Source organism: Periplaneta americana, chromosome 1, assembly GCF_040183065.1.
Source record: "Periplaneta americana isolate PAMFEO1 chromosome 1, P.americana_PAMFEO1_priV1, whole genome shotgun sequence".
Classification (NCBI taxonomy): domain Eukaryota; kingdom Metazoa; phylum Arthropoda; class Insecta; order Blattodea; family Blattidae; genus Periplaneta; species Periplaneta americana.
Window position 1 is genome coordinate 121,079,569 of NC_091117.1, and position 24,873 is coordinate 121,104,441.

At 35.2% G+C, this 24,873-nt stretch overlaps 1 protein-coding gene across 2 annotated transcripts in view; it reads left to right on the forward strand.

Annotated features, from left to right (window-relative positions):
* LOC138700108 (neurexin 1-like) overlaps positions 1–24,873 on the forward strand; it is a 940,828-nt gene that overhangs the window by 750,018 nt on the left and 165,937 nt on the right. For both annotated transcript variants that reach the window (XM_069826434.1, XM_069826432.1), the window contains exon 8: positions 13,099–13,290. In XM_069826434.1, coding sequence (XP_069682535.1) covers positions 13,099–13,290 — 192 coding nt within the window. The remainder of the gene's footprint in view (positions 1–13,098; positions 13,291–24,873) is intronic.

Below are 24,873 nucleotides of genomic sequence, written 5' to 3' on the forward strand. Positions count from 1 at the left end.
CTCACTGTTCCCATTCAGGAGGGTACAGTGAGACACCACAGTATCTATTAACGGACATTGAAATTATTTATATTTATTTCAAAAGAAAGGAAAGCTTGCTGTCTCTTTATCTCGCCATGTCCTATAGGCTTATTTAGAATCATTTTGATGTCTGACTTCGAAACCATTGAAACATCTGGAACATATGGAAAAGGGAATTTTCCATGACATTTCAAACTTTTGCGAAAAAATGAAATCAACTTTTGGTGACAACAATGCTTATAATTTTAAGAATCTAATTTAATTCTTTATTATTTTTTAACATTTTCTTAAATTTTGTGAATAATTTTTTATTTAAGAAACCATTAAAATGTAATATATCCATTATTTTAAGCTATAGTTCCTAAAGTGGTTACTAGTATGTTCATTTTAATGTTAGTTACCTTTAAATGTAATATAATTACAATTTGTGTTTTGCAAATCTTTGATACATGGGAACAGTGAGACGTCTCGGTGTACCCTTCAGTGGCAGTCTCACTGTTCCCCTTACGCATAGTTCGTTTAAAAATGGTGCCATCACTTCAAAATCAAAACAAGAAAGACCAAACTTTGCCAAACGTAACTTCAAATACCATAGTATTAGGTAACAAAACATTCATATTTCTATTTCATTCGTATATTCAATATAACCTTCATTAAACACAAGCCAAAATTTCACTTCTAGAGTGAAACATTGCTTATTATTTTTCATCACTTACCTTTATAACTAGAATTAAATCGAGTATGAAAATACTGTTACTTTACTCATGCAACATACAACTCTACTGTTACCAACATCTCAACATGAAAATTTACCATCTAATAAAAAATGTCTCACTGTTCTCCCTGTCTCACTGTACCCACTTCACCCCTACCGGATAAAACCCATATGTAGTTAATATTCATTCATATGAAATATTTATTCCTGTAAACAGTACAATCTTTAGCATGTCCTTCTTTAGAGTGAAGAGTATAGGAAGAATATAGAGCTGAGAGTCACGTATCGCACATAAAAGAACCCTGTTCTTGATAGAGGGCTCCAGATGAAGTCTGTTGGCCATTTCTCATAAACGATGAGATTTGACGCTGAATAATCTGAAAGCGTGGTTAAATAAATTATTTCTACTACCGCTACTATCACTTTTACTACCGCTATCACCAACACTACTACTATTACTACTACCACTACAGCCACTGTACTATTATTACTAATATTACTACTACGGCTACTACTACTACTACTACTACTACACTACACTACACTTAGTGTCATTCTTAAATTTTAGCACCTAAAATTCCGAGCTCTATTAATTACCTGTTTTTAAGTTATCCTGAAGTGTAGTAATTGGTAGGTCTACTGTCTGGTAATTCATAACGAAACCTCGACCTTATCTCGCTAGCACCAATCCCACCGACAATAAATAATATTGCAGTTGAAAGAGAGTAGTTAACTAAACTGTCAAACTATTAGAAAAGGAGTTGAATTTTTTATTGAGAAGAGAAAGTCAGTAAACTTTTCCGGCAGCCCCCTCATTCGGCGACTGGGTTTTTTACGTATCAATAATTACAATTGATATCCGGCTGCATTACTTTTCGAAGTAGGCAATATTAAAGACTTGAGTCGCCATTATAATTGATCCTCCGTATCCAAATTTAAACCCGTCAAGCTCGATCTAACGGAAAGCATGACAGCCGCTGAGCACGATGCCCCCAAGTAATGTAAACAAGGAACACTTCACTTTCCTTGCTAGGCACCTTGGTTTTCGTTATACATATTGAATCCTGTATGGAAATCATGTACTCAGCTGAGATTTGCATAGAGATTGTGTAGGAGGTGTTTTCATTATAAGAGATTAAATGCTCTAGCAAATTTACTGGCTTGTAGTTAGTACACAAGTGCCGCTATAGGGTACATTTACTATTCTCACTGTAGAAGTAATAGCCTTATTCAATGTGCAGTTTATTTTCTCAGAGAAGGAAACGGTATCCTCTCTCTCTCTCTCTCTTTAGTTTTTTGCCCAACATATAATAAGTTACTTAAAACACTTAGGGCCGTATTCATAGACAGTCTTAGCGCGGGCTTCCGGTGGATGATCAGCGAACTAACGTTTTTCGTGTTCATAAACCAGTGTTAGCGATATATGATATGAATCCTGTACAAGTAACCAGTCGATAGCCGGGGCTAGTTTTATCACGCTCGTAGCGCGGGCTAGCGAAATGTCTATGAATAGCAGCCCTACATTTTATATTCATCATCATCATCATCATCCGGTCAAGCCTTGGACCTAGTAATCCGTCGCGGTCTCTATGACTTTTTGTCATCTTTTCATAGGTCTTCCGATAGATCGTTTTCCAGTAGGGTGGTATACTAGAGTTGATTTTGGCCATCGACTCCTCAGCATCCTTTCCGCATGGCTCCTCCAGTTATTTGTATTTATTTAGAAAATCAATCATGGTTGTAACTCCTAGTTCTTTCAAAATTTTTTCTCATAAATGTCATTTCTCTAGTCGTTATTGTCTGCATATCTTTCTTGATCATTGTCAATACTTTTGAGCCATAGGCTAGAGTAAGTCTTGCTAAAATATTAAATACTCTTAATCTAGTGTGACGTTGTACTAAAGTGGGCTTAAATATTCATTTAATAATTCCCATGAATATTACATAACTAATGCTAATTGTTAGTTTTGAAATGTATAGCCTAGCTTTGTCTTGTTCATATGAAAGATTGCAGACTAAATATTTAAATATGTTAACCTGTTCTAAAATTTTATCTTTAATGTAAATGTTCCTTCTTACATGTTCTTTTCCACAGAATGTCATTATTTTGGGTTTTTTCCGCAGAAATTTCCATGTTGAATTATTTTGGAACAATATTTAGGAAATGTATTGCATGTTGGAGATCATCTTCATTTGTGGCTAATAATAGGCCTACCTCAACATCTGCAAAAAGAATTGTATCGATTTTAGTGTATGTATTAATGTGGATGTATCCCCTATATAGACATCGGTTTCGCCGTTTATTTACCATAGGATTTATGTACCTTATTACAAAAGATAGTGGATAAAGAGGATAACCTTGTCGAACACCTACATTTATGGATTTAAAATCTGTGATTTCACCATTTATTTTGATAGTGATTTTTGTATGTGTATAAATATTAAATACTGATAGTATTAATTGATTTCTAACATACTTTCTTTTATTATAATTAATAATTTATCTCTAGTTACCCTGTCGAAAATTTTTTTGTAATCGATGAAAACTTAGTGTGGTTCTAAATTTTATAATAATACATATTTAAAAACAACTTCTAAACTTGAGCATTCGATTTATTACAACGTCTCTAATTCAAATTAATTGGAACCGAACCTAATTGAATTAGCGAAGAACCCGAAATGTTGTTTTCCTATTTATTATTTTACTTCACATTCCCTCACTACAGGCCTGCTGCTTATTATTTATTTTCATTATAATCTAAGATGCTGTAGTGCTTATTAAACAGTGTTGTGACTAATTTTATTATTTGTTGGTTGTTCAAGACCATAAGTATAAAATTTGTATCCGAACCCCTTGGAGTTAGAACTTTGTTATTTTTCAACTGTTTTTTTTTTTTTTTTTTTTTTTTTCAAAAGAATTTCATACAAGTGCAGCTCTTAAACATGGTGATAGTTTCGGTCCAAAACTTTATAATAAAATTATAAACCACTTTCCAAATTTGAAATATTTTAAAATTGAAGCTTTTAAAAAACAAATTTATAAAATTCTTCATGATATACAATATTAACAAATGTGTGTATTTATTACTTTTTATTTCTGTCGACTATATTCATGTTTTTACTGAATATCACTGGCTTCTGTCTGAGTATCAGTAATAAGTTTTTTCTCTCTTTCTTCTTTTTACTTTTGTGTGTTATTTATTGGTTTGAATTAAGTTACTTACTTTATTTAGTAAACTGTCCTTGTAAATTTTATGTTATATTGTTGGCTAAGTCCACACCGTACACGAGCCTGGCTCTTACGGTAGTGGCTAGAAATATTTTTATTTTATAATTTTAATTTGTACTCGCTAGCTAGCTAGTTAAATAAGTTAAAATAAATTCAATTAATGATCTCAATATAAATATTCATTTAGAATTGATTAGGAGGCCGACGACGAGTGTAAGTTTGCGCCATCATGTTTTACAGTATACTTCCAGTATGAGTTAGAAGTTTTGATGAATCTGGGTATAAGTGATCTAAAATTTGAATTGTTTTTATAGAAAAGTTGTTTGTTCTCCTGTCTTTCATGGGAAATTTAACATTATTTAAGGGAAAGTCACATGTTATATCGCCTCTAAAGACCTTGAATAATAGGAAATGTATACGTGGCATTCGGAATATAACCTGTGAAATAAGTACAGTTCTTCACGTAATTTGTTCTCGGAGTCACTGGGCAGAAATCTACATGAACATAACTACGTGAATTTTCGTTGGATACTTTCTAATTTAGCCGTATCAGTTGTAGCAGAATTCCAGAATACAGATATCTCGTATACAGTATTCCAGTTTCAGTCTCATTAATTTAAAGTGTTAGAAGTAAGCCAGTCGTAGAGAAAGAATAAGTTATTGCCTGAATTAGATCCAAGATTTTAATTGCTTGGTTATATTGGTGTAATCTACATGATTGTAAAATAAAACTTACTGCCGAAGGTAATTCCTAGATCTTTAACACAACCTGTTCTGTTAACCTAAATATTATTTAAGTAATAGTTTAATTTAAGACAAGTTATTTTCCTCGAAAATGTAATGACATTATTCTTTGAAAAATTAATTTTCATGCCACTATCTTCAGATTACTTTGCAATTGCGTCAATACCACGATGAAGAGGCTGTCATTCAGCAGTACTTTTGATTATATGAAATAATATATGATAAGAAAAAAATTATATTACAATTTCAGTCAACAGCTTATCAGATTGGTACAAAAACAAGCCATATAACGTGTCGATGAGCTGACTTCAGCATCTAACTCTGCTCCATCTTCAACATCATGCCTTAATCACCTCATCGACTCGAGTGACAAAATATTCCATAGAACTTCAGCTTTCAACTTCCATAAAAATATGGCATTATTAAATTTTAACTCTTAGCATACACATATTTTACGTTTACATTGTAGTAATTATTAACAATCCAAAAGATATACATGCATATGTATCACTTTTTGAATACATGTCATCATTGAATTTTTATAGCTTAAGTTGTTTTCAATGTTTTGACATATGATAATGTTTCCTGTACTGTTTTATTCATTATGTATGCGTTTTATATTTTGTGTTTCACTTCTATTCAACTTGTCTAATATGAGCCGTTCAGAGCAAAAGTGGTGTAAGTCAAAATTGGATAATGAGGTTTAAAGTAAAAATTCTGTAAAAATACAGCGCAAAGTATTAATATGTCCTTCTTGCTATCCACTGACTATTAATAGTTTAAATAAATTGAATATTAATTCCCACCTTGCGCTGTATTTTACAGAATGTTTACTTTAACCCTCATTATCCATTTCTGACTTACACCACTTCTTCTCTAAATGGCTCATATATTGCTTCCACCTGATGATGATTTCTTGTAAAATCGAAAATATTTTTGGATACTACCAAGAATTATAATGTTATCATTGTAACAAAACTTGTTTTTGTACCAATCTGATAAGTTGTTGACTGAAATTGTAATATAATTTTTCTTATCATATATTATTCAACTTATCTTAACTTTAACCTCAACATTACTTTTAAATTTATATGAAATAAATTTAAATTCTCAGCGAATAATAATAATAATAATAATAATAATAATAATGTTATTACTGCTATCATAAATTATCTAATTGCAGAAATATAATATTCATAACAGGTGTGCCTTCCAGAAGATAAGCCATGCACTAAGAAGAAGTAACACAGTAATTAGGTTGGAAAGTTCACATATTCATAAACATGTTTCTAAGAAATTTCAGTCGAGACTAAATGATAAGCCATACTGCTTGAGATAATCAGTATATAAGCATAGAATTGATATATTTTTGCAGTGAGGCGAAATTCTCCTCATCCATCGCTACGAATTGCATTCTAGTTTTGCCCGTAGTCAACTTGCAAACAATTTTATGATATTTGCAGACATTATAGCAAATCTAGCTAGGTTTTTGTTTCCTCTAGCGACAAAAAAAACCATGCCCTCATGTGTAACTACACCAGAATTAGGTCACGTTACAGCTTTGCTGGAGACAGGCTAGATAAAATCCATCGACACTGCTCTACCGTTTATATACAGTACATACGTACATTTCAGATTATTTTCGAAGGTGGAAAGTTATCAATCCATAGTAGTGACTGGTCTGAGTATTTTAATTAATACTAACTTTGCTGGGCTTTGGTCTTGACGTTGTTAAGTAACATATCACAATCGTCTGCTTGGCGTAGTTACTGTGATAATAATAAACAAAAAAGAAAAAACCATGTATTTCCATGAAAGTCCGGAAAGCTAATATTTGTCAGTAAAATTATTTAATGCGTTTCACACCTTAAAGCTGTTAAGTTTTTTTTTAATAGGTTTCAAAGTATACATACATCTGTTTAAAAAAAAAAGGCATGAATATTTAACAGTATTATGAAAGTGAAAATGAGTAGTGTATAGACATATCTTATTCAGTTATTGCATTTATTTTTACAATTATTTTCATGCCTTCATTTAATTGTTATGCTAATTATTTTTGTTTTTTCACTTTGTCATAGATGTGGAAAGATTTAAAATTTAAGATCTAGGTTACGTATTTACTCTGTTACCGAAAAGGAAAGGAATGAGGAACCTATCTTTCGATTTGCTACCGATATCTATTCTTTATAGCTGGATTTTTTTGTATATAAATTCAGAAATGTTCTTTGTTCCACATTTCGAAAAGAGCACGAGGAAAGGAGAAGTTTTCTTCATTTATCCCTGGAAGTGCAAATTTTCACTTACTACCATGAATACTACGGTTAGCTACCGGCGTATCTCATGCGGTAGCGCGTTTGCCTGCCGATCCGGAGCTAAGTATGGGCGTGAGTTCGATTCCCACTTGGGCTAATTATCTGCTTGGGATTTTTCCCATGAACAAACCATGGTCTCATCTCGTAAAACACCACCTCGATATCGCCAATTCCATTGACAAGGTAACCTAGCAGTTGATACAGTACAATGTCGTTAAATAATCAACTTAATTACAGGAGATTCGTAGAATATACAGCGTGATTACAAAAGAATACCCCAACTTTGAAAGGTATATTTCGGCAACATAACTTAGAGCGCCACTGGACATATCATTATGGAGGTGACTTCATTTGGTTGGTTGCCGAGAGATGTCGCCCGTTCTGTTTCCAAGCGCCCATTGTTAATCAAAATTCTTACTTCGAAATGATGCAACACAGGTTATTTTCTCAGTTAGAAGAAGAAGAAGAAGAAGAAGAAGAAGCTGGGGACTTCATTTTCCAGCAGAATGGTGCGCCGGTTTCAGGTCATTTTTCCGAAACCTACTTTCCGAATGTCAGTTTTTCCGAATGTCTTTTTTCCGGAATGTTTCCGAATTCCTCATTTCCGAATGACCATTTTTCAGAACCTGTTTCATAGGACCTGTTTTCCGAAATCAAGAATATTAAATGAAATAATTAGTAAAGTTAAGACCACATTAAACGTAGTGTGATTTTACGCTTAAAATTGAATATATTACAAGTCATGGCCTGTAGGCTATTTCATGCCTTTTCTTAAGTACTGAAGACGACAGTTTTGTTCCTAGTATATTTCGTATTCCAGTGTTATTGCCCTGATTGTTTTGTACTGCTATTCACCGCTTTCTTGGCTGTGTTTTTACCTTCCTTCCCAATCTCAACTGTTGTATCATTACCTCAGTGTCGGTTTGTTCTTTTTAAATTTCAGCTAAGGCCGTATAAAGGAATGGATGATGCTTACTGATGAATATTTGAAATCTATTATGCCACGCTTCACTTACATTGTTGGTCCGGTGTTCACCTTGCAATGTTGAATGGTATTGATTCCAAATGCGAATGTCATAGCGCGATGGTACACGTCGTGCTCTGTTTGTACCCCTTCGGCCACTGATATAATGGAAAACAAAGTAATCGTATATAGGTAGTATGGTGTCAGGCACATCTTCTCTTGAGTTCTTCGAATAAATGTTTTGCATGATCTGGGGGAACAAATACTAATGATAGCAACATATGGGTTATATTCTTATTTCATTTTAAGCTTCCTGTAGACTTTCAGCCTGGATGCGTCTATACAGAGTCTGCCCAATTGGAATGAGCAACAAGTTATGGCACTTATAGATAACATAGAAAGTACACTTTATGATTGGCTTTTCAAAGTCACACCCATAACTCGCTGTGGATGCACCGGGTCAATTCTCAGGCAGCGAGCCACATTAAGTGTTTCTTGAAGGACTTTTGTCTAAAGGGTCCTTGTTTGCTTGACAACAATGCATAAATTAGAGGCAGAGGAACAGACATTTCCGACTGGCCTAATATTAGAGTAGTCTTTTTAACCAGACCTGTAACTGTAAAAAGTCGAGTAAAAACAGGTGGGCTGACTTTAAACTTCTCATCGAGGAACCAAGTTGGACTTTTCATCAATATTTTCAAATTTTGTCCCGTGCCAAACATTATAACTCGATTTTCAGGGTTATCTTCAGTATTTTTCATAAAACAAAAATAATTCGCCATTGAGTGTTAGTCGGTAACGATCGGAAATTCCTTAATCTAAGGATGGGGCATTTCTCGGTTGCTCTATCTTTCTTACTCTTCTTAAAGATTTTTTAAAATGTTCCCTTTCAGCCATTAAACAAAGGACACTTGAAGGCACTTGATGTAATTCGTTCCTTAAAATCTGCCCTGGATGAAGCTCTGGGTGGTTTTGTGCCGTTCGTTTTAAGTTACTTTTCACAAACTCTGCTTGTGCTTCCTCCCTATTCGGAGCAAGAGAGTGAGGCGACACATCATCACCTTTAAGAATGACTATTACTTCACCATTTCTGTATGTTATGGCTCTTGCTGAACATTCCTTCTGTCTCAGTCTTACACATTCCCACTATATCTTTCCACCAGGACCATTTTTACCTTTGCAATATATAACCATTCATTAATAATTTCATGCCCCATTTACCTGAAGTAATAATTTGTACATCCATTGCGATTTGTTAATTTCAAGATATTAATGAACACTAATAATTTTGTATGGTTACTACGGAAAACATGGTAATAATGTATTAAATTATTAATTCTGGTAGACAGTGAACGGGTAAAAGACCATTCGGAATAATGGCCATTCGGAAAAATGTATTCGAAAAAAATTCGGAAAAATGGTTATTCGGAAAAATGGTCATTCAGAAAAGTGGTCAATCGGATAGTTGATTTCGGAAAAATAGGTGCAAACGGTGCGCCACCTCATTGGCACTTATCTGTTCGCAGATATTTGAATGAAACTTTGCCGCGACGATGGATTGGCTCTTCATCACTGGCCCAACGAAGCCCTGATCTAACTCCCTGCGATTTCTTTCCATGGGGTTACATAAAAGATCAAGTGTTTGTTCCACCACTTCCGGCTAACAATGAGGAACTAAAAATGCGACTATCTGCAGCCATCCAAACACTAACACCGAACATGCTACAAAGAGTTTGGGATGAGTTTCATTACCTAGTTGATATTGTTCAGGTTTCTCGTGGGGCCACCAGGATTTGAATCCAGTTCCGATTGTTTCACGGTAAGACATGCAAAGTCAATGTTAAAAATACCTTTCGTACTTTATAGCAGTCCGTTTTTAACACGTTTGTCTGGAGTTAAAAGATCTACGTCAGGAATGGTTATCTAAATAATGTATTTTTGACAACAGTCTGCAAAGAAAGAAATTTGGTTATACTTTAAGTTTGCCGTACTTCTTGGAATAATATCTGAGAAGAAATGTAATATGTTCCTTTCGACCTTGTTTTTATAACTGAATTCCTGAAGAATACTTTTATATTTTATGTCCCTCGAATTCCTTCGTACATATTTAAGAATATTGTATTGATATGCAGATTTTCAGTTTCTGAAAGAATGAACTTCTACAACATTCTTTCTGAATCCGAGATTGTGGTATGTAATGTAAGGAATATAATACGTTCCTTTCGACCTTGTATATTTATAACTGAATTGTTGAAGGATACTTTTATTTTTATGTCCCTCGAATTGCTTGTACATATTTTAGAATATTGTATTGTTGTGTAGATCTTCAGTTTCTGAAAGAACGAAATTATACAACGTTCTTACTGGACCCGAGATTGTGGTTTGAAACACTGCGGAAGACGATGGAATTTTAAGGACGACAGACAGAATTCGTTACCATGATTTTTTCGGAGGGGAAGTAAAGCTGTGGGTCCCGTGTTGCATATTTAGGGTAAATAAAAGAACCCTGTTCGCGACAGACCTCCAGGCAAAATTTCTGACTTTTTATACTTGAGTAAAAATTTAGAGTTTAAGAGTTATGGTCCATTTGGGTGAACTTGCCCCTTAATCCATCTGGCTATAAATATATTATGAATTATAAATTTGAATCTTTGATAACGAAAATAATATTATATGGATTGATGATTGTCAGAATGTTGTGTGTGTAGTCTAATGTTTTCAACAAGTTAATACTCTACTAACATGTAACTGAAACACGAGATATCTCACTATCTGGTGTATGAAAAGCGGTCATAATTAACAGCTTCGTGCCGGCAATACATGTGACTGTAAACAAGAGTAAGCTACGGTACCATAAGCTCCTCTAACTACAATTCGCACTGTTGCTCTGTCAGTAACATTCAAATATCTCTTATTGTGAACATGGAACAGAGCTCATAACGATCGAGCGAATACTGTTAGTACCATTTAGTACGCCTTGCTGCAGCGGCAACATTTCTGACACAGCTGCAAACGTGAAATCTATACAATTCCTATTAGGCTTCGAAATCTGCTGGGAGGCTGCGTTCCCTTCACTTATGCCCATGTTGCAAACACATATCGCACATACCACACTCACCAAACCCCGAACTGTGGTTGGCACAATTTGCTAATGATAGGGTTTGTCCAACCATTTCCATATGTTTTCTCTCTGATCCAATGTTCTAAATATAAAATTACATGAATATAGCAATTTTGCAAAACAGGTGATGGAATTTGTCTAACAAAGTTTGTAAACACGAGTTCGTGCAATAAACTGATCTTTCTGAACTCAGCTACGATTTTAACGAGATTTACATTAGAAATTATCTGACAAAAATTAGGTTATGTATTTTATTCCAACTGGGAACGGGATAGCAAGACACAAAAGACGATTTTGTATGTCCTTGAAAACATGGTCAGGAACGACTAGAGATTGGGGGTTTGACAATAATGTACGTTTATGATGCTAAAGTAATGTATACACCAGTGTTTTTCAAACTGTGGGGCGCGCCTCCGTGGGGAGATGCCAGTGTTTACCAAGGGAGGCGCGAGAATTTACTCGATTTTTATACAGAAATTGTAAAATATATTCGAAATAAAACAAAACTACTCAGAAATAACATTTTTTTTTCCATAAGTCTTTGATAACAATCAGATGCATGGGAAGTGCAGCCTGGCAACAGCGTCCATGATTCAGCGTGATTGTAACTAGAGTAGACGAGGAGCATTAATGGCTAGTGTCACCAAGTGTAGGGGGGTTTAGAAGCTTGTTCCACTACGTCTGTTTTCCATTTCAGACTTAGTAGTTCGTGAGTGTACTATCCCAATGGATGTTTTTAAATACCGGTAAATGTAAGAAACGTGAACTGAACAAGGCTGAACCTAGTGTTTTCGAGAAACCAAAACCGAAGTACAGGAACTGTGACGAGAGGTATTTAGACTTCGGTTTCATCTGTACTACAGTTGGTAATGAAAAAATACCTCAATGTGTCATTTGTCTTAAAGTTTTGGCGGCAGACAGTATGCTACCCAATAGGCCTAACCTGAGGCGACATTTTGAGACTGTATACAGCAATTTACAAGACAAGGATCGACGTTACTTTTCCTGTAAAGCAACGGAATTAAACGACATAAAAGTGCATTCTCTCATCCGAATTTCATCATCCCTTTCAATCCGGAAGGTTATTTCACTTCCTGTGTGCGTAGGCTACAGAAAATATTTATGTTCTCATTTGCTGTGGAAATAGTTCATTAAGCCCTCACTTTAAACATAATGTAATAATACCACACATACAGCGGTGTAGCTCAGTCAGCTGACACGCTTGTGTGCCGACCAGAAGTTACGTTTGTCCGAGAGTTCGATTCCCGCTTGAGCTGATTACCTGGTTAGATTTTCCCGAGGTTTTTCTCTACCGTAAGGCAAATGTCAGATAATCTGTGGCGAATTCTTGGCCTTATCTCGCTATCACCAATCCCATCGACGCTAAATGACTGAGCAGTTGATGCAGAGTCGTTAAATAACTAAAAAGTAGTAGTAATAATAATAATAATAATAATAATAATAATACCACACAATTGAATACTGCACAGTACTAGGAAATAATGTTAATGCGCTTCGCTGAAAGAAGTTGATGTTGAAAGGAAAGTTATAAATTACCGATCCGAGGATTGACATTTTAGTATTTTACTATTCCTGCTCTAGATATATAGATTTGGAGTATAAACAACTAAGGTCAATATTGTTCTAAAACTTCCTATAACCTTGTGTAAACCTATCAGAAAAATGCATACAGTGCTTTCAGAATTAAAATCGTTACCAAGAGCGTTCCGTAGTGTTAGAACATAATATGTATCCAACATATACCTACACCTAATTAGCCTACAAGTATAGGAGGTAATTTTTAGAACGACTAATTCTGTGATCCAATGGCATCATACTGTCAGTGCCCCTTTTCACATTCCTTCACAAATTTCTCTCCTGACTGGCGTACAGTACTTGGGTATCAGAGAAGGCCTTTTCCTCTGTAGCACTTCTCACATGAAAAGATTTTAAAGGAATATAATATCTTACCTACATTGCTTTATGTTTCAGGAGAGTCCAACCAGCTGGACCTGGAAGGCCCTCTGTACATCGGAGGTGTGGGTCCACCCACCGCCCCCGTCACTGTCCCACCGGTACTGTGGGCAGGCGTGCTCCGCCACGGCTATGTCGGCTGTATGCGCGATCTTGTCATCAACGGAAATGCAATCGACATCGCCGGCTATGCCCGCCAGCAGGACTCAGGTTAGTACGAATACAATAAGACTTTTTGCTGTGCAGTGTGTTTGAGACTACTCCCAACAGTAGCTCAAATACACAGACGAGGCAGTAAGTTACAAAGTTAAACATTAACCTACATTTTTTAACGAGACGCCTGCAGCTATCATCGCTAAATGGCAGTATCATTCTGGTGTCAAGATGATCTATGTGCTCGAAATCAGCATAATAATAATAATAATAATAATAATAATAATAATAATAATAATAATAATAATAATATTATTATTATTATTATTATTATTATTATTATTATTTATACTGGCAGAGTTAAGGCCATAGGACTTTCTCTTATACTCTACCAGGTCACAAAGAATACAAGCACTTAAAATTTAACAAAAAGTTAAAGAACAGAATACTAACATATTACAAAAAATAATAATAATAATAATAATAATAATAATAATAATAATGATGATGATGATGATGATGATAATAATAATGATGATAATAATAATAATAATGGTGGTGGTAGTGGTAGTAGTAGTAGTAGTAGTAGTAGTAGTATAAAATCGACACTAAACAACATGAAAATTATACAATACTAGAAAAAAAGTAAAATACATTGGAATATAGTAAAGCAACTCATTTAGTACAAATGGTTAATATGGAAAACGTAAGGTAGAATATAACAAAATGGAATTTAATAAAATAATAATGAAAAGAAAAGAAATACGAAGATTAAATAAAATTCACAATAAAAAGGCTATGATAATAAATTCATCGGCTGATAAAGAGAACAAAAAGGGGAAAGGAAGGAAAGAAATATATAGCCTATATTTTAAGCGTAAGCGTAACACAGAAGTAGAAGTTGCAAGATGGCGGCACACCTACATGAACATACCATTGTCGAGCAGTGCCCAGTTGTGAGATTTTTTTGGGAAAAAGTCTGGTAGAAAAAGTTAGTCATAATAAATTCTGCACATATGGTAAGCATTGCCTTTCATGGCAAGCTGTTTACAGTACGTGCAGAATTTCTCTGAAGAATGAACAAGTATCAAACACCTAGTCTGCTGGCCACTTGAGACTGTAACGAAGGCAGATATGCAACAGATTTGATCCGAGCATACAAAATGAAGGGGACGATATGTTAGCCGGACTAAACACAGGTGATGAGTCTTCGGTGCATCATTGTCGGCTGGAGACAAAGCGTCCATCAGTGCGCATAACAATATACTAATGGTACATTTTTGCCGAGATGACGCCATTTTGCAACTGCTGCTTCTTTGTTTCGCTTGTGCACACATCGATAATAATGTATGTAGCGGTGATAGCCTCATTAAAAAAGTAGGTCACTACTTCAGTTTGTAATTTACTGAATTTCCATCATATTAAAGTTTAGAAATGAAATAACATACTGTTAGCCGAGTAACTAGAGCGTCGATATCCCATGCCTGGCAAGCCGGCTTCAAGTAAGTCAACTAGTATTTGTTTTTATTTGTGAAATCAGAAGCATATTTCTTAGAAATACTTGTTTTTCTTTTTTAACGTGAAACCTGTTTATTAAGGCCGCATGTATCTTGTTAGAATCTATATTTTGTGGAGTGGACACAGAAACATTTCTTCCAACATGGTGTTAATCTACTCCCTTTAAATTCCACAACCAAAACTTTTATGGTGGCATAGGAAGGAGATTGATCCTTCAATGTATTCATCATATCTTCATAAATCTCCTTGCCGGAAACAATTCGAAATATATACAGAGTGTAAGGGGTATAAGTGCCATTATTTTAACTGGTGATTGTTCATGTCATAAGGAAGAAACAAATGTCCTAACAATTTTTTTTAATTGCAATATTTAACTAGTTATTAAAGTTTACAATATTAGGCGTTTGGCAACGTTGCTGAATAGGAAGGAGGGAGTTTAAAAGTACACGGTACAGCTCAAGCGGATACAGACATACCGGTACAAAACAGATACCTCTGTTTTAGTGCAGGGGCAGACCTTTGTTTACGTAAAACTAACAGCAAATACAAACTTTCAATCTCATTAATAGAACTTCATGGTAAATTTCCATTTTATTTAACAATATTTGGAATATTGGTCAATTTTTTATTGTACGTCTAAAAAATAAACAATAATGGTTTACTGCACAAAATCACACGAATTATTTTTTAAATGCAACATTTTAAACTCTCCCGTTTCCATAAAGAAATTTCTGTTTGTGTGATTTTCGAAACGAGGTAAAAGACTCCTAGTTTCTAATAATCGTTGAGAAACTGCTACAAAAGTTCGCCGATTAGGCAATCTTCTTTGCTGAAAACATTGACGGTACATATTTTTGCCTCACTTGAATTACGACGACTTTCTCCATAAATGGAGGGGTTTGCCGGAAAAAGGGCATATACGTCAATATGGCGAATTGAGATACATGCAATCTAAGATTTTAAAACGCACCTGAATAAAATGTTATACACGCACGCAGCCCTGTCCCGCAGGTATGTACAGTACAATCAAAACAAAATTTCGCTACTATAATTATTCACTACATTTTAAACCGTTTTTCCGAAGAAGGGCGTATAGGTCTATCCGCCTTTCTTCCCGCAAAGCCCTCAATTAATAACATATGATATTCCTAAACTGTGAATGACATTGTAAGTTGTTTATCGAATACCTGGTACCGAACTGTCATCCGCGCGGCAGTAGAGCTATGAATAGGGAGCTTGAACTCAGCTGACATGTACGTACGTCTGTGCAGAGTACTGCCTGCTGAACCTGTTGCCACGTCTCTCATATCAGAATATTAACAAATTTAAGCATGCAATTTTATTTAATTTCACGAAAACGTAATGGAACACACAAATATTTATTTTAACTAATATTAACTCTTTGCTAGATATACTGTACCTACTGATGTCATTGTTTTCGTAATTTTACTAGCGGTATAAGAAGTATAACGCAAATAAAATAAGACAAGAAATATTTCTTCTGGGAGAACTATCAAGTTTTGACCCTATGCTGTATGGACATTTTTTGATCGTGTACACAGTGCCCGACAACTGTGAAAGGACGGCATTTATACCCCTTACAGTCCACGCCTGTGGAGTAACGGTTAGCACGTCTAGCCGCGAAACCAGTGGCCCGGGTTCGGTTCCCGGGCGGAACAAGTTACCTGGTTGAGGTTTTTTCCGGAGTTTTCCCTCAACCCAATATTAGCAAATGCTTACGGTGTTGGACCCCGGACTCATTTCACCTGCATTATCACCTTCATCTCATTCAGACGCTAAATAACCAAAGCTGTTGATAAAGCGTCGTAAAATAACCTACTAAAAATACCCCTTACACCCAGTATAGTTACTTTGTCACCAACTGATACACAGTTTCATCAGAATTGAATTTTTATTTGACATAATTTCTTTAAAAATTGACAATATACAATCGGCTTACCATTTTATCACCAAATATGCAATAACAGCTATCAAACCAACGTACTTTTCTCCATGGTAATCACTTTCCCTTTTGTTGATAACCAAGTTCCAAGGATAATATTTTTTAATTTATTGTTCTTTATTTTCTTGCAATTGAAGAACTTAGGCCTAACTCTAAATCTAACTTTTATTGATCTGACATTTAAACTAACACGTGGTTGAACTACGATAAAACGTGAGTTTCACACAACACAGAGCTGCCTACTCAAACGGTGCAAGACATTGACTCATAAAAGCGAGATTCAAACCCAATGCTGCAACTTTGATACACCATTAAACTCTTGTCAAAGCCTTTACTTTCACCGTATAAACTCTATACTACTGAAGGGAATTTCTATCATCATAGGAATAAAAGTAGATTTAATCTACAAAAGCATAATATACAAGATATTTATAGCTTTATGCAGGAGAGAATCACGTCAAACCCACATGCCGTATATTTAGATTCAGCTTCAATTGTTATATTGCGAGGTATGAGTAAAAGGAATTCTGTATTGAAGAAGGATGTGGTTCGAATGCAATAAAGTTGCGAGACGTTATGGGTCAGTAGATACGAAACGAGCGCAGACAAACACGCTTCACAAGCAGTGAAACGTCTCGACTTCTATATGTTCAGGGATTGGAAAAAGTTCTATTTGGCAAGTGGAAATTTATATTTGACAGTGAGTCATTTTAGCATCCACAGTGCGGAGAAACTCCATCTCTATGTCTCTTCTTTCAGTTCAAAAACTCCCTGGCTGCATCCTCATTCACTCTGTACACGAAATTGCCTTAACCTTTTTTCTGAATAGCACTGTTTGTGTACGCTCTTCCAATTTACTCGTCAAATACATTTGAAATAAAAACAACAATTATACAGGCCTTTCATTTCAAAATTTTGCAGTCTAAATAACTATTTGCGTCAGTTAAATCTAACTTAAACAAAAAACACGTCAATTTAAATAGTGAAGGGGAAGTTTGAAATCACTATGAATTCCATTTTATGTTTCACCTCCTACTCCTATAGACAGATTTGAACCTCATAAGCAGGGAAAGGATTTATATGTAAATACATATTTACTTATAAAGCTAATATAATTTATATTTTGCATTATCTTTATGTTTCACAATGTGTAGGGTTGAAAAATCCTACTTTTATTTTCCATATTTTTCCATATTTTAGAGTTTAGTACATATTTTCGTTAATTTCCATATATTTTCCATATTTCATATAAAACAGTCCATATTATATTAGGTTTAACAATAAAACAAAACAAAATTCCATTAACTTTTAAAAATACATTTCAACAATAGAGATTTAAACACATGTTCAGTAATCCCTTTAACATCAGAGTTATTTGAAAATTAGCAGTCCTATCAACAATGGGAAAGTAAGTTACAAAACTGTATTAATTTAATTTAAAATTTTTAACAGACTTCAGTTGTGCAGCTCAACAGTTAAATGCCAGTCAGAGTACACATAGGTTCAGTTTTGTAAATCATACTATAAAGACGGTAAATATGCCAAAAGTACGTCATTCAGTCAATTTAAAATCAAAACTAACAAGTTACATTTCAGAATTTAAAGAAGATGGTTTATCAACTGACAATAAAATATTATTTTGTAATTTGTGTCAGTGTGCAGTATCATCTACACAAAAGTTCCTGGTGCAACAACACATTACAACTAGTAAACATCAGGCCAACAAACAACTAAATTCCAAGCAGAGACAATTGTTTTTAACACAACCAACAACATCGAATGTAAGATCTGAGTTTAACATCGACCTGTGCCGTTCTCTCATCTCTGCTGATATTCCTCTCTACAAACTAAAGAATAAGGTCTTCAGGGAATTCCTTGAAAAATATACTCAACATACAATCCCGGATGAGTCAACACTTAGGAAGACGTATGCTCCATCCATCTACGATGAGACAATACAGAAGATAAGAGATGAAATTAAAGATAGTTCAATTTGGGTTTCCATTGATGAGACTCCCGACAAAGAAGGTAGACTTGTTGGTAATGTAGTTATCGGTTTGTTAAGTGAACAATATTCTGAACGAATTCTTTTACATTGTGATGTTCTAGAAAAGTGCAATAACAAAACTATAGTTAAACTGTTCAACGAAGCTATGGGTATCCTGTGGCCAAAGGGTATTATGTACGATAATGTGTTATTCTTTATTAGCGATGCTGCCCCTTATATGGTCAAAGCTGGACAAGCATTATCTGTTGTATATCCTAAATTGACTCATTTTACTTGTGTGGCGCATGCATTTCATCGTGTGGCAGAAGTGGCCAGAGACAATTTCCCTAAAGTAGATTTGTTGATTTCATCAGTGAAAAAAGTATTTCTCAAAGCTCCCAGTAGAGTTAACGTGTTGAAAGAAATGTACCCTGAAATTCCATTGCCACCAAAGCCAATTTTAACTAGATGGGGTACATGGCTAGAAGCAGTTGAATATTATGCCGAACATATAGACTCTATTAACAATGTTCTCCTTGCATTGGACTCTGAAGATGCAGTCTCAATTGATACTGCGAAAACAGTTACCTGTGACATAAGTGTGAAGAATGACTTAGCTCACATTCAGCATACATTTTCATGCATCATAAAAACGCTCAAAAGTCTCCAAAATAGGCACCTTTCACTATCTGAAAGTTTTGAAATTATAAATAGTACTGTGGAACAACTGAATCGTGGTAGAGGTAAAGTTGCAGATGCAGTAAGAGCTAAGGTGGACACTGTACTTTCAAAAAACCCTGGATATGAAGAACTACAAAAGGTTGTTGCTGTGATGAGTGGTGAATCAACAGTGAAGATTAACTTGGACTTATCCCCAGCAGACATTGTGAAATTGAATTATGTACCAGTTACTTCTTGTGACGTCGAACGCTCTTTTAGTCAGTATAAATCTATCCTCAGAGACAATAGAAGAAGATTCACTTTTCAGCACTTGAAAGAAATGTTTGTAACCTATTGTTATGGTAACAGACAATAAAAATTGTGTTTTGTTGAAACTACATTGGAAGATAAGGTACGTCCATTATATTTTTTGTTTAGTTTGATTAAAATGTACCAATATTTAACGTACATAGTCATTTTTTTATAATTTTAAGTCCATATTTAATTCCATATTTTGGTAAAAATCCATATTTAATTCCATATTTTGGTAAAAATAACTACATATATATTTACATATTTCATATATTTTTAGTCCATATAAATCCGTTCCCTGCTCATAAGTAACACCAATAAGGCATCACTCATGAGGCAACTAGGCCAGGAGATAATGGGGTAGGGTGACCAGTTCTTTTCTTCCTCCATTGCATACATCGCCGATTAGCTACATATTCCACTAATCAGACTTGAGATGCATACAAACAATTGTTCTTCCTCTGACACATTTCGTCAAGTGAGCTGTACTGCCTGATAATATAGAGTCCGCCAAAAAATGTATACACTCTTTGTCATACTGTATTGGGATATTGATATTGTCAATTGATTTGAATTACAAGTATGTTAAAGTATGGTCTTTCGCTCAACAGATGTCGGTACTTTCATCACGATAGTGAGAAAACAAAATCGCTGGAGCACGCTTGACGTTCGAGAAGCGAAAATGCATTCTGAAGTGGTTTATGATGTTTGATAATGCCGTTGAATTGCAGCGTCAGTGGAGGCGGGAGTACGAAACAGCACCCTCAACCCGACTAACAATTAAACGCATTATTGACAAGTTTGAGATACATGGAACGATTTGTGATATTCACAAAGGAAGATCGGAAAGACCGCGTACAGCTACAAGTCCTGCTTCGTCGGCTCTCGTGTTGGAAAGGTTTGTTACTTCTCCACAGAAGTCTGCTACGCAATGTGCACGTGAAGTGGGGATTAGGAGCACGACGAATTCTGAAAGCTGCTAAATGGAAAGTTTACATCCCACGATTACTGCACGCGATTAATGATCACGATCCTGGTCGTCGAATGCAATTTTGCGAATGGTATCAGCGAATGGTAACTGAAGACGAACAATTTGTGACAAAGATAGTGTGGTCTGATGAGGCCCAGTTTTAAGTTAATGGAACATTGAGTCGGGATAACTGCGTCTACTGGGCACCGGAAAATTCCCATGTTCCTGTGGATAAGGCGGTCAATCTACCAAGGGTTCATGTATGGTGTGGACCATCTAGGGGCTTAGTAGGATAATTTTTCTTTGATGGTACTGTCCCTGGAGAAGTGTACCTCGAAATGTTAGACACATCAATTTTACCAGGTGTATGTGCGCTTTAAGGAAAAGATGATGAGGTCTTCTACCAACAGGACGGGACGCCACCACATTACCATCTAGCCGTACGAGCTATTCTGGATGAAAAACTGCAGGGACATTGGATTGGACGAAGAGTACCTGTTGAGTTCCCCCCTCCCACGGCCGCCAAATCTAACACCCCCCTTTTTTTTACTTGCGGGTAACTGTGAAAGATCAAGTCTATCGACGTAAGCCGCTCACGCTGGAGGACCTTCGCCAGGAGATTACAGCGGCATGTGCAGCGATCTCCATTGAAACATTGACAGACTAGCTGCGGCGACCTCTCGTCGTTTCGTTATGTGTCTGGCCGCCAACGGCGTACATTTTGAACATCTAAAGTAACCATGTGCTTAACTGAAGGCTACATGTGTAATCGGTACTTAAATGTAAAACAAACACATAATAAATAGTTTTCGTTCCTTAAAGAGTGTATACATTTTTTGGCGGACTCTTAGATATACATATCAGCCAGAATCTCAATCAGGGCTATTTACAAATGTGTGAACTTTATTTGTAAAGATACACATTTCCCTTAATAGTTCTTAGATGTGTAAAGTTTAATACTGCAACAAATTCTGAATAAACAAATAAAAAAAATATATATATATATGCCTTAAATTAATTTTGATTAGTTTAATACCATTAGGAATTAAACTAAACCAGTTGTGGTGTTATTTAGCAGTTCTAGTCACAAAATATACGTACTTACTATGACACAGGACTTTTATGCTGTTGCTGCTTTCCTTAATGTTTGTGGAGTTGTGAATGGAACACTAATAGGCCTATACTAAATACTGATGTACCGATACAAAATGAAGCTGATTTTGCTGATAGACGTGGTAACCATTCTATCAATTGCATCATTGCATATTTGTACGTGAACCAAATCCGTTATTTACTTATTTGACTTAATTTTACGTTTCCTGGGTCATGTAAGTCGTAGGCCAACCAACGAATTGATATACTTGACCAATCACATCACACGAAACTCCATTGTCGCCAATATGCCAAAACCTATACACTTTAAAATTTTTCGTAACTATACTTTATATTTTCTGTTGGTGAAATATGATTCAGCAAGCTTATAATAATAAATTATATGATAAAATATAAACATGTCTATCGATAGTGGTAAAAATACAGCAACTTTATCTTTGCTTTTTAGCAATTTTTGTGAACTGTCGTTGACTATATTCCATCACCAATAATGCTTATTTGTAAATTTCTTTAGTTTATTTTGTAAAGTTCCTTAAACTTTACAAATAATAAAATTACATTGTGAAACACAGTTTACTGTACAAACATTTGTAATCTTTTACTTGCGATTTAGAATATAAATTGTTAATTTGCTATTTGTTAACATTGTAAAACGGGCCTCAGGTAATAACAAAACTAATATTAAGTTATGGAATATAAATTTAAAACAGGATAGAGCAGTAATCGTCAGAACTCGCTGAAATGAGTAACAGGTAAGGAGTGTATCGCAATATGCACCGTCGTGCAAAAGGGAGAGGTAGAAAGCATACTGACCAGCAGCCACGGATTCACGCTAGTGCCTCTCTTATCCGCGGGTAAGAGACACTAGTCCGAGGGTATAATGTGCTGATGACCGCTGGGATAGAGGATAATAAAAGCCGAAGTTTGGGATTACGTTATTTAGGTATGAGTTGATATTATGGCAATGCTATGCAGAGGAGTTCCAAAATAGGCTATATTACTGTCTAGCCAACAATGCAGGAAATTAATTTATTAAATTTAGGAAATTACCCAAAGAAAATGTATTTTCATATTACAATCAACTGATAATAACAATAATCCAGGTTGCCAGTAGCGGTAGAAAACAAAAGACGTGAGAAAAGTGAACAAATAGTTATTTTTATGGTACTTGTGAGGTAAGTGTAGACCTATCTTTATTGCGCGAATGGAAAGATCACGCTCACAAGTACCATACGTAATTTTATCCATGACCGTAACAAAAAATTCTGTTTTATAAAAGAAAATATGTTGAAAATAAGTCCTCATATAATCAGATATCATGGCATGGATTTTAGAATCGATACACGTACTATGTAGGTTATGATCACAGTCTAGTATATACAGTCAGGAAGCTCAATACGTAGGAAATATGAATCCATAGATAGTTGCTAACCACTAGGATCGCTACTATTGCCTCATGACAGACAATGCGAAATAGTACCGGCACAGTGTATTGTTCCTAGTACGCTAAACAACTCAAGCTTCGTGACTATATACTAGACTGTGTTATGATTATTATGTAAGAGACCATGAATAGGAAGAATGGTATCTAAGGCGTTGTATAAATAAATTATAATTATTATACAATTTTAATATTTTTTTTTCATTATAAACATGTATTTTCATCTTTTTAAAGTTTCAGAGATTAATTAGAAGCATTCACGGGACTAATGTGATTAAAATGACTTCACATTTTCCTTCTGTAAACTTAAGAGGATTATTAAAACATAATTAATCATCGTGTCTGTTACTTCTGTTGACTGTTGTTATTAAATTCAGTAAATCAAACTTTGTCTATGCGGATGACGTGAATATGTTAGGAGAGAATCCAGAAACGATTAGGGAAAACACAGAAATTTTACTTGAAACAAGTAAAGCTATTGGTTTAGAAGTAAATCCCGAAAAGACAAAGTATATGATTATGTCTCATGACCAGAATACTGTACGAAATGGAAATATAAAAATTGGAGATTTATCTTTCGAAGAGGTGGAAAAATTCAAATATCTTGGAGCAACAGTAACAAATATAAATGGCACTTGGGAGGAAATTAAAGACAGAATAAATATGGGAAATGCCTGTTATTATTCGGTTGAGAAGCTTTTTGTAATCTTGTCTGCTGTCAAGAAATCTTGAAGTTAGAATTTATAAAACAGTTATATTACTGGTTGTTCTGTATGGTTGTGAAACTTGGACTCTCACTTTGAGAGATGAATAGAGATTAAGGGTGTTTGAGAATAAGGTTCTTAGGAAAATATTTGAGGCTAAGGTGGATGAAGTTGTAGGAAAATGGAGAAAGTTAGTTACACAACGCAAAACTGCACGCATTGTATTCTTCACCTGACATATAATTAGGAACATTAAATCCAGACGTTTGAGATGGGCAGGGCATGTAGCACGTATGGGCGAATCCAGAAATGCATATAGAGTGTCAGTTGGGAGGCCGGAGGGAAAAAGACTTTTGAGGAGGCCGAGACATAGATGGAAAGATAACATTAAAATGGATTTGAGGGAGATGGGATATGATGGTAGAGAGTGGATTAATCTTGCACAGGATAGGGACCGATGGCGGTATTATGTGAGGGCGGCAATGAACTTACGGATTTCTTAAAACCATTTGTAAGTATGTACAGTATGTAATTAACTTGTAGTGCCAAACCACATTTCTTCTTTTCTAATTGTCACTGTATCTCGAGAAAGTTGCTATGAAACTTTCAGCGTTGGACCTCGAACTCATTTCGCCACCATTTTAATTCAGATATCATCCTCATCCATACCATAGCCCGGGTTAAGTTCACGGTACGGAGTACTGTACTTGAATAGGAGCTCGTCCGTTCGGCTACAGATAGCCTGTCATTCACAGAAGAGGAGTGGTGAGCGAAACGAGCCTTACGCTGCAGTGTTAGCCTTCGGTTCCTCCACCGTAAAAGAGAAAAGAAATATATTGAAAAAGATACCATTTTTAATAAATTGAGTTTCTCAGGGCTTATTTCGTCGACTACTACAATGGGACACTTTTAACATTAGGCCCAGGGGTTCATATTTGTTAGCATTTGCTGTGAAATGCGATAACTAACACT